The sequence below is a fragment of the Anopheles coluzzii genome, chromosome 2 (genome assembly GCF_943734685.1).
Source record: "Anopheles coluzzii chromosome 2, AcolN3, whole genome shotgun sequence".
NCBI classification, from domain to species: domain Eukaryota; kingdom Metazoa; phylum Arthropoda; class Insecta; order Diptera; family Culicidae; genus Anopheles; species Anopheles coluzzii.
The window spans coordinates 59,815,866-59,829,144 of record NC_064670.1 but is presented as its reverse complement, the minus strand read 5'-3'; the positions used below and the strand labels follow the sequence as shown (position 1 = coordinate 59,829,144).

General features: G+C 47.3%; 2 protein-coding genes across 2 annotated transcripts; both read right to left on the bottom strand.

Annotated features, from left to right (window-relative positions):
• Positions 1-3,124: 3,124 nt before the first annotated feature.
• Positions 3,125-5,197, bottom strand: LOC125908306 (uncharacterized protein K02A2.6-like). The gene is made up of 4 exons (XM_049610998.1): positions 4,997-5,197; positions 4,292-4,511; positions 3,251-4,198; positions 3,125-3,204 (listed from the first exon to the last, which is right to left on the bottom strand). The coding sequence occupies exons 1-4, from the start codon at positions 5,195-5,197 to the stop codon at positions 3,125-3,127; spliced, it is 1,449 nt and encodes a 482-aa protein (XP_049466955.1).
• A 1,039-nt stretch (positions 5,198-6,236) lies between these two features.
• On the bottom strand, positions 6,237-11,266 carry LOC120954179 (uncharacterized). Its single transcript, XM_049610997.1, has one exon. The coding sequence runs from the start codon at positions 11,264-11,266 to the stop codon at positions 7,310-7,312; it is 3,957 nt and encodes a 1,318-aa protein (XP_049466954.1). The 3' UTR covers positions 6,237-7,309.
• Positions 11,267-13,279: the final 2,013 nt, after the last annotated feature.

The following is a 13,279-nucleotide window of genomic DNA, read 5'->3' as shown; positions in this document are numbered from 1 at the left end:
ATCACTTAATGTATTAAACTCTATATGGAAATCACTAGCAACCAGAACCAGAACTTCAACAGAGACAACTAAGGCCCGTGTCTGCACTTCATGAACTCGAACGCGCTGATAAAATTTTATATGCAATTTGACAGATAATGTAACCCGGCGCTCTAGCAGCAATAGAACACGACATCGAACATGAAAAATGTATAGGACTTCCCAAGCGCCACAGATTAAGCTTAAACGACTGGAAAATTGAATATCCATAGAAAAAAAATGAAAGCTCCACAGCTTCATTGGTTTGATCAATAGATGGCGTATTACAACTCATCATTATATTGTTATCCTTTTCTTGCAATGTGTTTCGACAAGTTTCATCTTATCATGACCTATATAGCCTTCTAACTTTCTGAGCAAAAATCTATATGAATGGTCGTGTGGTCAGATACATGGGTATCAACACCAACGACCATTACTCTAATCTCACTTGCTTTTCAGTGCTGGTGATTTCCGTTGGAGTTTAGTATTTAAACAATCGTATCGCCGTTCTAGTTCTAGCGATGCATAACTTCAATGTGAAACCATACAACAGTACAGAGGAAATGAGAAAGCTCTCCTCCAAGCGATGAAGGCTCAACTGGTTGGTGTATCCCACCAACAGATAGCGCCATCAGCTTTTTTGCTATTTTTAGAATGCATGAGTCGTTTGCCGTCTGCTAAACGAAGTCTTTCTATATTCCGTTTAGGTAGAGAGCTTGAGTCGTTTAGAAGGCGTTTAGTGGTCGTTTAGTAGATTTGTGGCACTTGGGTTCACATGTTCGATTTGTGGGTTATCACATCGAACATGTAAAACCCCATATATTTTTCATGTTCGATATCGCGTTCGCTTGCTGCTAGAGCGTCCCAATCATTTGTTGGGTTAAATTCCCTAGTACAATTTTCCGACCAACACTTCAGAAAGGCCTCATGTGACCGCCCGCTGCGCAAAGTCGAGCAGTTTTCTGCGTAGTTTTTTGCGTCGTTTTGTATAAAAAAATACGCAAAAAATACGCTAGACTTCAGCCAAAACTACGATAGCCTGCGTATTTATTGCAGTTTTTAGGTGCGGAACGAGCGCCATCTGTTGAAGGAATGTGTTGCGTATTGAATTCACTTTATTGAAAAGAATGAGCGATGACAATCATCACCGCTCATACATAGGGTGTTCCATATACAACATTTCCTCCCTCTTGTATGAAGATCCTGGTTCACTCTAGGATGGCGAGTAGCGTAGAGGAGGGCGACGTTGTCTTTGGGACCTGCGGGCTACTGGTGGTGAGTCTTCGCTTGACGATGAGGTTAATTGTTGCGGGCTGCTCATAGGTGTTCCAAACACAATATCTGATGAAATGGACTCATCTGAAGACGTTGCTGTTTCGTTGGCTTCATTATTGATTGGTGGTTGCTGCGTCTCAGTGTTCGCATAGAAGTCCAGTCGACGAGGTACGTCTTCATCGGTCTCTTCGAAGCTGACGTTGCCTTGGAAGCTTCGAATCTGGTCGACATGTCGCTTAAGCATCTTTCCGTTAGATCTGATTTGATAATGAAGATCACCCAAGCAGGCTTCGATGACTCCTACAATCCATTTGTCCGTTCGAGGGTTTCCAGAAAGACAGTACACTCTCTGTCCAACTGAGAATGTACGGAAAGTCGGTTCGAATGTGGATTGTTGCTTCTGATGCATCCGTGTGTTGATATCTTGTGGTCGCACAAGATCAATGCGCGTGCGAATGTTTCGACCTAAGAACAACTTTGCTGGCGGACTTCCTGTTTCGGTGTGAGGAGCCTTTCGGTATTGTAGCAGAAACGTGTTAAGATTCTTTTGCAAAGTGTCTTTTGTTGTACCCATAGCTGTCAGCGCCTTTTTTACGGTTTGAACTTACCGTTCTGCTTGGCCGTTTGTAGCCGGATGGTAGGGGGCTGTCAGCTTATGGTACTTAACGCCTGTGTTTTTGAGGTAAGACGTGAAATCGGCTGATGCAAATTGTGGACCGTTGTCGGAGACTACCGTTACTGGTGCTCCATAAGCTGCGAATAGTTCATCCAGTAAACTGATCGTTGCGTTTGTTGTAGTTGATGTGGTTACCTTTACCTCGAACCATTTGCTGTATGCATCCACAACTACTAATAGCATAGCGCCTGCCACGGGACCTGCATAGTCGATATGTATGCGTTCCCAAGGTGCGTTAGGGTATTCCCAATGGTGTTTGTTGAATTTTAGTGGACTTGTGGCTTGTCGTGCACATTCTGTGCAAGATTTAGCTGTTTGCTCGATTTCGGAATCAATTCCTGGCCAATAGACATATGATCGTGCCAACCCTTTCATTTTGACGATTCCAATGTGAGCTGCATGTAAATCGTTCATTATGGCTTTGCGCAGGGAAGCCGGAATTACGACGCGATGCTCGAACATCAGGCAGTTCGCTGTTAGGGTATATTTTGCCTCGGGTGCTTTATAACCCATTCTCTACGAGGTCGAGATCTCTACCGTGTTCAATATCTTGGATTATTTTGCCTAGTTGGATGTCTTTGCGCGTTTCACGTGCAATGTGTTCTGCTCTAATTGGGAGTTGCTGAGTCTGTTTGAGAATAAAATGATCGAATTCATCATCCATATTTCCTCCCTCGTGTGAAAATTGTCTATTGCTCTGGTTTTCTGTTGGCGCATTTGGGATTCTGGAGCAGTAATCGGCGTTTGTATTCTGGTTTGTGGGCCTGTAGACAATATCGAAATTGAAATGTGCCAGATAGTCGGCGTAGTTGGCCATTCGACTAATGCACAAAGTAGGCAAAGACTTTTCTGGGTGCAGTATTTGAGTAAGGGGCTTATGATCAGTGATTAGAAAGAATTTTCGCGCATAGAGGTAATGGAAAAACTTTTTCACTGCCCACACTATCGCAAGAGCCTCCTTATCAATCATAGGGTATCGTTGTTCAGTTTGCGACATTGTACAACTGGCATACGCGATCGGTCGTTCTGATCCATTGCTCAATCGATGTGAGAGAACAGCGCCGAGACCTGTTTTGCTAGCGTCTGTTGCGAGAATCAGTGGTAACGATGGATCGTACTGCATCAGCACTTGTGGTGAAATTAGCGCAAGTTTTATGTCTTGGTAGGCCTTCTCTGCTGCTTGTGTCCACTCAAAAGGATCGGTAAGCAGTACATCTCGAAGAGGACGTGCCCTACAAGAGAGATTGGGTATGAATGAGGAATAATAAGTTGCCTTACCAAGATATAATTGTAGTTCCTCTGGTGTAGTTGGTGTTGGAGCGTCGCGTATGGCTTTTATGTGTTTGTCTGATTTGTGCAGGCCGTGACGATCGATGCGATGACCCAAGCATTCGAGGGATGATGTCGCAAAGATGCATTTGGAACGATTTAGTCGAAGACCGTTTCGTCGCATTTGCTCCAATGTCTCGTTCAGCGCTGCTAGCATCTCTTCGAAGTCTTTCGCAAATACAATGACGTCATCAAAAAAACTGACAACATTGGTCAAACCTTGAAGGATCGTCTCCATACGTCGCTGCCAAATAGCTGGTATGTTTGCAGCACCATACACCGCTCTCTTGGGACGGATCAGTCCATGTGTCGATGTGTTTAGCGTCAAAATATGCCGGAAGTCTTCGTTGATTGGAAGGTGCGTGTAAGCATCCGTTACGTCGAGGTGGCAAAACAGGGCAGCTCCTTTCATTTTGTTGAAGATGTCTTCGATTTTTGGTATTGGGTGTTCGTCGATAAGCATTTTGGGATTTACAGTCGGTTTGTAGTTCCCGGTTATCCGAATACCTCCGTTCTTTTTAATGACGATATGGGTCGGTGAAGCCCATTCTGAAACTTCAACTTTTTCGTAGAATCCGGAAGCAAGTTTCTTGTCGATCTCTGATGCGTAGCGTTCTCGAAGAGCGAGTGGTACATCTCGTGCTCGAGCGAAAACCGGAGTGGTATCGGGTTTTAAGTGTACCTTCGCTGGTGGCCCTACAAGCATACCTGGAACGTCGCTAAAGATATTGTTAAAGTCTTCGAGCAGTTTCGACAGTTGAGCTGCTTGTTCCCGAGTTGGTTCGATGCTTGAGAGTACGTTTACTGGTACAGTTGAAGTAAACAGTTCACGAAAATTGATCTCATTTGTAAACTGTGCTATCCAATCGCGTCCGAAAAGCGAGTCATACTTCCCCTCTACAACATATAAGAAAAGATTGTTAGATGTGGTTCCAAGTGAAACTTGGACGAACAGGCGACCAATGCAGTTGATACGATGTCCTGTGTAACTTGAAAATTGGCGGTCTGACGGTTGCAGCGAATATTTCGGCAGTATTTTACGTAATGTGGTTTCGCTGATTATGCCGCATGGTGCTCCGGTGTCCAATTCCATCGTCAGGGGAAAACCGTTGATCTTCACGTTAAGCATTTTCTTTTTCACGGACGGCATATTGTTGATACAATGTAGCGATTGTACCACGTCGATATCGGAGTTCTGCTGCGACTGAACCTGTGCAGTTGGTAAAAGTTGCCGTTCAGATCTACATACCTTTGCAATATGGCCCTTACGATTGCATTTGTTGCATTTAGCGGTGCGAAAACGGCATTGGCTTCGCAAGTGTTGTCCTCCACACCCATTACAGGAATTTGTACGTTGTGTGCCGCTCTCGTAGAATGTGTTCGGTGGTCGATCGGATGATTCACTGCTCGTCTGACGGTTACGGTTAGCAGGTGCTATACGGCGTTGTTGTTGTTTTGTGCGCGGTTTTTCAAACCCAAGCCGGTGTGTTGTTTCTGATACGGGTGAAACAGTGCCTACTTGTCGAGCCGTGTTGTGTGTGGCTTCCATAGCGATGGCGATGTCGAAAGCTTCTTTGAAAGTCGTAGGGTTCTTTGCAACAATTGTATCACTAATTGCGCGTTCATCGAAACCATGAAGCATTTGTTCGATTAACATTCGGTCAAGAAAAGTTCCATATTCGCAGGAGGCAGCACCTTGTTTAAGTCGCAATACAAACTGGGAATTGTCTCTCCTTTCTGTTGTCGAATGTTCCGGAACTTGATACTTTCCACGAACTTGTTTTTCGCTTGGTCGAAGTGCCGCTGTAGAATTTGGCGAAGTTCTTCGTATGGAATTTCTTCTGGATTCTTGGGCGTTATCAAGAACTTAAAGGCGTTGTTAAGCTCTGACCCCATGTGTACGCGTGCGTAGTCGGCGTATTTTTCCTTGGGAATGTTGTTGAGTTGGAGCGGCCATTCAAGCCGGTCGAAATAATCAGCGACAGACATCCCTTCAGTTCGTTGGTATGGCTCGTGAGAAAATGGCGGTAGTTTTTGCTGGGACGAAGCTGCGACGTCTTCTCTGGCCTGGCCAACAGCAGTGCCAATTGCGGATTGCAAGGCTCGCGCAATCATGCTTGAAAGTGTTGCCATTGTTTCATTGTCGATGGGAGCCATTTTGTCTCTCTCATTCACGCAATACGCAGTTTTGCAATTCTGTGGATCAGATTCTGTGAGAAAACCTCACGAATGTTCGGCTACGTGGTAAAACTCGTTTTCTTTCCCGATAATTCCAAAAACTTGTGCCGGTTAGAAAAATGAATGCGACTCGTTCAAATGTCCGGTTGCTACTGTATATTCAATTGTCAAGAGTTCATTACATAATTCATTTTGAGTTCATTCTGTTATCCTTATCTATGCCTATGAGTTCATTTCCTATCCTATTTCTAAATTGAGTTCGAATTTCGAATTCGAACTAATAAATTCAAATGATCAATCTCCAACATTCCGGCCACCAAAGAAAGTATTTCTTTAAAACATTCAGAAAATACAATTGAAAAAAAAAATAAGAAAATGAAGAAGTATCTCGATCTAACTTCGCCTCAGAGATAGCAAATGTTGTGCAAGTGTGGTGTTGTGTTGTACAAGTTGCAAGTGTCGATCTGTCACTTCGTGTATCGTGTCGTGTGTATGTGCGGTGTGGTTGTTTACATTACGCATGTGCTTCGCGCTGATCGCCTCCTAACTTTGGTGTTCGAGGTTAATTGTCTTCACATACGTTTGGATTTGGAAGGATTGCCAATCTAGCTGCTGCGCGTACTATCTCCTTTCCTGCAGCTGTACGAAGTGTTACGACTCTAACAACGCCGTCCTTTCCTGGGTGCAATCGTGTTATTCTACCCATTGGCCACAAGGTAGGTGGTATATTGTCTTCCTTTATGATTACCAATTGCCCTTCTTCTAGCGACACTGGTGGAACTATTAAACGTTTGGCCCGGGCCTGAAGCTGCTGCAAGTATTCCGGATACCAACGCGACCATATATGCTGCATATGCTTTTGCACCAAATCAAATTCCTTCAATCTATTGCCTGACACCTGACTCCTATCAACTTGTGGCAACGCCAGCATGTTCGACCCTACCAAAAAATGACCCGGAGTGAGCGGTTGCGTGTCCGATGGCTCACTAGAAAGCGGAATCAGGGGTCTTGAATTTAAGCATTGTTCGACCTGCGCTAGCAATGTTACCATTCCCTCCTGAGTGAGGCTCGTACTTCCTATCGTGCGAATTAGGTGCTGTTTAGCGGATCGTACAGCAGCTTCCCACAGTCCTCCGAAGTGTGGCGCTCGAGGGGGAATAAACTTCCACTGAATTTCTTCATTGGCACACCAGTTGAAGATTTCGATGCGTTCGCTATTGCTGCACTTAGACATCTCGTAGAGGCGATGAAGTTCGTGTGCAGCCCCCTTAAACGTAGTAGCATTATCCGAATGCAGTTCCGCGATTTTGCCTCTGCGAGCCACGAAGCGCCTTAGTGCTGCCAAAAATGCCGCCGTGGTGAGATCATTCACCAACTCAATGTGGACCGCTCGTGTTGCAAAGCACACGAAGATGGCGATGTATGCCTTGGTGGGACTTCTATTGCGAACAGGCGACTTCAGCAATACCGGACCGCAATAGTCCACACCACTGACAGCAAACGGTCTCGTGGGTGTAACCCTTGATGTCGGAAGATCTGCAACGGATTGTTGTACCAGTGTAGGTTTGGCCTTGAAACACTTGTGACACCGATGGAAAACCAACTTCGTCAAATTACGGCCACCGATTATCCAGAAGCGTTCACGAAGTATGGATAACAAGTGTTCCGGACCGGTGTGCATATACTTCTGGTGATACGCGACTGCCAACAATGCAGCGAGTGGGTGTTTTGCAGAAAAAGTATAGGATGCTTCGTGTATTCTGCTATTTGTGCGTTGTGAAGCCGGCCACCAACACGCAGGATTCCCGCCTCATCAATAAAGGGGGACAATCATTTCAGCTTCGAATTGCGCGGTACATCCTTGCCGGTTTTGACCGTTTTTAACTCGTCCGCAAATGAATCTTGCTGAGCTAACCGACACAACTGCAGCCCAGCTTGGATGAGTTCGTCTCGAGATGGAGGTGCAATCAATATAATCATGTCCTGAATCGAAGCATGACCCTTGGCTGTCGGTGACGTAATTGCGGGTTTCGGTGTCCTCATGCATTGCACGAAACGTAAACAATACGCCATGGTTCGACGAAGTTTGAGGTAGGTTGAAAACCGTGCAAATAGCTTATTGTTGAAATCGTCCTCCATCGACATTGCAGCTATTCGTGATTGTGTAACCCGTTCTTCTTCTATTGATGCCGTTTCTTCAATTGCAGGTTCTCTTATAGGCCATTCTTCCTGTTTGCTGCTCAACCAATGTGGCCCATGCCACCATCGTTCACAGGATTGCAATTTGTCTGGTAGTAGACCTCGCGATGCATCGTCTGCTGGGTTGTCTACACCAGGAACATGCCTCCAGCACTTGATCCGGGTTTCTCCTTGAATTTGTGCCACCCTGTTGGCAACGAAAGGCTTCCACCTCCGTGGTGCTGAATTGAGCCAATGTAGCACGGTCATGGAATCAGTCCAAGCGAAAGCATCGTATTCACCGTTGAGGGACTTACTGACCTTCCGGAACAGTTGCGTTGCCAACCGCGCTGCACAAAGCTCGAGTCTCGCTATAGAATGTGTGTTCGACAACGATACTACTTTAGACTTAGCTGCCAACAGCTGCACCGATGTTGTCGAATCGTTTTCTGCCCTGACGTAACAGCAAGCACCATATGCCACCTGAGAAGCATCCGCGAAAATGTGTAGCTGCACGTTTGTTGCCTGCCGAATTGAAGTGTAACGCGGAATGCGCACTTCCCGAAGTGAATGCAGCTTGGAATGAAATGCCGTCCATTCCTTTTGGAGATGTGATGGTAGCTCACGATCCCAATCCCATGGCTTCCCGTTTTCCTGCAACTTCCACAGTTGTTGCATAAAGAGCTTAGCGATGATAATGGTTGGACTAAGCAAGCCAAGCGGGTCAAAGATTTTGGCGACGTAGGACAAAGCTAGCCTCTTTGTCAACATCGTCGCAGCAGTTGGTAGATCGATCCGATATCGCAGCATATCAACTGCTGGCTCCCAAACCAGACCAAGCGTCGATACAAATTGGGGATCTTGCCATTCATGAGTAGGAAGGATGGCAAGGTCTTCTGAAGGAATGCCGATTAGTGCTTCGGGTACGTTCGATACCCACTTCTTCAACACGAATCCAGCCTGCTTGAGCATCTCGGAAATCTGCCTTTGCATTTCAATTGCGTCTGCCAACTCGTCTGTTCCCGTTAGCAGGTCATCCACATAAAAATCGTGCAATACAGGATCCACTGCTCGGGGGTATTGCATCTTGTGATCGAGAGCGATCTGCTTTAGCGTTCTTGTTGCTAGGAAGGGTGCGCAAGACGTGCCATATGTTACTGTTTGTAGTTGGAACGTCTGAATCGGCTCTGCGGTGTTTCTTCTATACCGAATGCGCAGGTAATCAGTGTCGCGAGAATCGTGGAGAATTTGGCGATACATTTTCTCAACGTCTGCTGAGAGTGCGACTGCGTGAGACCGGAAACGAACGATGATGGTAAACAGATCGTCTTTGATCACCGGCCCAACCAGGAGTTTGTCGTTCAAGGAGTAGCCAGAAGCTGTCTTGCACGACGCGTCAAAGACTACCCTGACCTTGGTGGTTGTGCTCGATTCCTTAAGCACCGCGTGATGAGGGAGATAGTAGTGTTCACACGAATCGTCCACCGGCTCGGTGAGTTGTTTCATGTGCCCTAAGCGCTCATACTCCGACATGAATTTACTATACTCCTCCTTCATTGCAGGGTTAGACTTAAGCCGCCGTTCCACCGCTAGGAGACGACGATCAGCGATTGCTTTCGATTCTCCTAAAACGATATTCGTATTAGGAATTTGTGGTAAACGTACGACATACCTGCCAGATGGGTCTCTGGTTGTAGTAGAGATGAAATGACGTTCACACATGTCTTCCTCCAGAGATAGAGCGGGCTCGTCGAAGATGGTCTCGCTCTCCCAGAACCGCGTCAATATGGCTTCCAACGGACTGTCGCTCGTTGCCATATTACATACCCGATGTTGTTGAGACGAATGCGTAGTGTTTCCTGCTACCGCCCATCCAAACTGCGTTTCTACCAGCCATGGCAGACCCGAACCGAGAGATTGCTTGCGTCCGGTATGCAGCTCCCAGAACGTATCGCCACCGATGACCACATCGACCTTGCCTGGGATGTGATACGTGGGGTCTGCTAGCGTTACATCCGGGATGTTCCACGAAGACACGTTGATTGGTGAGGTGGGAATGTCCGCGGAGGGTGTATCCAGGATCAGAAACTCCAATGGGGTGGTGAATTGAAGGTTCCTTGAACGAACGATCGCCGTGGTCGAACCCTTTATCTGCTGCCTTGAAGTTCCGATGCCAGACACTGATATATTAACTCTCGCTCGAGGTGTCATGAGCTTCCGAGCTAACGTATCCGAAATGAAGTTGGACATAGAGCCCGAATCCAAAAGCGCCTGTGCCTCATGTTTCTCTCCATAATCGTCTACGATGAACACAATAGCCGTCTCCAGAAACACCATATCATCATCTGATTGGGCTGACAAAGCGACTGTAGGTTGTTGTGGTGGTTGATGAAGCAGCGTATGATGCCGTTCCTTGCACGAACGGCAAGAATACTCGGATTTGCACGATCTCACTTGATGGGAACAACTGAGACAATTCCAGCACAAACCTTTTGACCGTGCGATTTCTCGCCGCTCCTGAGTATTTTTGGCTAAAATACCGGGCAATTTCGAACCAGGTGATGATCTGCACACTGCAATGGACAGGTCACTTGTTGACTGGTCGATGAAACGGGAGTATTCCTTTGCACAGAAGCAGCGTTGGTTACCGACCGCCGTGGTGCGGTGGGCCGATGTGCCCCGGCCACCTTGATCGGAGCCACAATCCGATCGCACGAGATACTCTGGCTCGATTTTAGGATTCGAATTCGGTCTTGCGGTCAACTCGCTGTACTTGCCCTTCTTCTTATGCACAGAATGCCTTTCCCACGCCAGAATGGTCTCATTGTCCAGCTTCATCAGCAACATGTTTGACAAAGGCGTGTCCCATGAGTCGACAGGTTCGTGCAGCTTCTGCAACCCATTCACATATCGCACGAATTCATCTACCAATGACGTCAAACCATCGACACTTTCTGTTGCAATCGCAGGTAGGAAATGTAGCCGTCGCCAGTACTCGCGAATGAGCATCCGTGAGTTGTCGTATCGCTTAAGCAGCGCAGCCCAGGTAACAGAATAGTTTTCCGTGGTCAGAGTAACATGTTCGAAGGGAACCGCAGCGTGACCTTTCAGGGACGAAAGTAAGTACTGCAGTTTTGCAATTGGCGGCAGCTCGACACTTGCGTCAATCATCGCGACAAAGCGATCGCGGAATGACAACCACTTTGTCGAATCACCGTCGAACGTTGGTAATTCGATTTTGGGAAAACGAATGTTTGATGTATTTGGCCGTCCAAACGCCAGGGTTGAGTTAGCCAATAAGGAGTCGTTGAGCGAATTGGCTTCCTTCCGTTGGTTTTCTCTAAGGAACGATTTTAGCCGCCGGCAGCGCTCTTCCATATCGATCCTGTCAGTAATACAGGCTTGAATCGCATCACTAGTGTCGTCATACTCTTCCAGTTTTGCCACCGCGGCAAAAAAGTCCTGTCTGTGTTGCTCCAAACCCTCCATAACCTCCGGGATTTCACCTACATTTTCGGGTTTGAAGTTCTGCTTAAAGCGCTCCAGCGCCTTAATGTTTTCCACTGCGACGAGTTTTTTGTGCTGAGCAGATTTTATCTTCTTGTCCATCTTAGCTTCCGTCAGATTTCACGATAATGTCGATAACGCGATATGAACGTTCACGAAACTGTAGCAATTCGAATTTACGCGGGAAAAATAAACCACGATTCACGATCACGAAAATTCGACCGATGCCCTTGCTGCAGGGCTAATGAACTTGAACGAGCGCGAGAATTCGAAATGGCGCGAATGATGACTTGCACCGTGCTCGTGATGCGGAGCGTTCCGAATTTGCCGTTGCTCTTGATGCAGAGCGAAAGAACACTTAGCACGCACGTATCCGGTTCGAAGGACCAAAAATGTGAGAAAACCTCACGAATGTTCGGCTACGTGGTAAAACTCGTTTTCTTTCCCGATAATTCCAAAAACTTGTGCCGGTTAGAAAAATGAATGCGACTCGTTCAAATGTCCGGTTGCTACTGTCCCTCCTCCCTCCTCCCTCCTCCCTCCTCCCTCCTCCCTCCTCCCTCCTCCCTCCTCCCTCCTCCCTCCTCCCTCCTCCCTCCTCCCTCCTCCCTCCTCCCTCCTCCCTCCTCCCTCCTCCATCCTCACTCCTCCCTGCTCCCTGCTCCCTCCTCCCTCCTCCCTCCTCCCTCCTCCCTCCTCCCTCCTCCCTCCTCCCTCCTCCCTCATCCCTCCTCCCTCCTCCCTCCTCCCCCACTCCCTCCTCCCTCCTTCCCTCCTCCCTCCCTCCCTCCTCCGCCACTCCCTCCTCCCTCCTTCCCCCCTCCTCCCTCCCTCCCTCCTCCCTCCTCCCTCCTCCCTCCTTCCCTCCTTCCCTCCTTCCCTCCTACCCTCCTACCTCCCACCCTCCTCCCTCCCCTCCTTCCCTTCCACCTCCATATTCGTACAGTATCGGACAGAAAGATAGGGCATTGGGTTTTTAACGCACCGTGCACCCGTTGGGCCAAGTTTATGTGTGGTTTGTATGTGTTTGTGTTTGTGTGTGTGTGTGTATGTGTGTGTATGTGTGTGTGCATGTGTGTGTGTGTGTGTGGATGTATGTTTGAATGTGTATTGATGTGTGTGTTTGTTTCACAAGTAGGTCGTTTCGGATAGATTTGTAAGTAGCTTTTTTGTGTTTTGGGTTAGGTTTTTGGTGTGATAAGCAGGACCACCGCCCTCGCGATCAGTGTGTTTTCGATATATTAACAATGTTACGGTCTTCTTTCGCCGTGGTCTTCTGAGGACGACCGGTTGACTTGCGCGTTTCGGTTGTCCAAGCGCGTTTCAGTTGTCTAAGCACGTTTCGGTTGTCCGAAGCGCGTTTGCCACAAAAGTGCGCGATCGTTCCATTACGAACTCGATCCTTTTGCGCTTAATGCCAGCAGCAGCCATTCGCTTTTACATATGGCGCTGATAATCGGTACAACGTTTACCTCGACCCATTGTTACTAACATTGCTTGCTTGGACCGTCAAGAACGCGCTGGTTAAAAACTTGGACACGGCTGATCCCGTGCTCTGCCTGCGTTCTACTTCTATACGCGATGAATAACATCGTTGTCGAGCAGCGAAAACATCGCATGGATAAAAACTATCAACGAGTACGCGAGTGAGCGTCTTCCCTTCAAAATCGAGAACAGAATACTGCCGCGCTCATGAAACAAAACGCCCATTGAAAAGAACAACTGCGCGCCAGCTCAATGCACGCACAAAGTTTACCATTCGCACACAACGTGCAACGCAGAGATGCACGAAGGCCTTTCAATGGCGTGCACTGGAGAAACACCTGTGAGAGAATGCCGAGTTCATTGCTATTGTGCGTGTGTCCATTTCGCACCGGTGTCGCATTCACATTCATGAAACAGCACACCTGCGTTTTCGTCCGAGGAACAAGGGCTGCTGTCGATGCAAACTTTAGTTTTTATCCAAGTGTAAACGCACAATGTTTCACATGATATCACACATAATAAGAATAATTTCAACGCAATATGACATCATGGCAAGCTATGTTTTTCAGACACAAACCCGCGCACTTGCAAATACACATTAAAAAGCACACTCACTTTCTACTACTACAC

Bases quoted from the DNA above. Each gene is read 5' to 3' on its own strand.
- LOC125908306 (XM_049610998.1), bottom strand. From the start codon at position 5,197: ATGGGGTCAGAGCTTAACAACGCCTTTAAGTTCTTGATAACGCCCAAG. The intron at 4,512-4,996 runs GTGCTGCCTCCT...CCAACTGCACAG, and splicing joins TGTATTGCGACTTAAACAAG to GTTCAGTCGCAGCAGAACTC. The intron at 4,199-4,291 runs GTTACACAGGAC...TATATGTTGTAG, and splicing joins GTCAGACCGCCAATTTTCAA to AGGGGAAGTATGACTCGCTT.
- LOC120954179 (XM_049610997.1), bottom strand. From the start codon at position 11,266: ATGGACAAGAAGATAAAATCTGCTCAGCACAAAAAACTCGTCGCAGTG.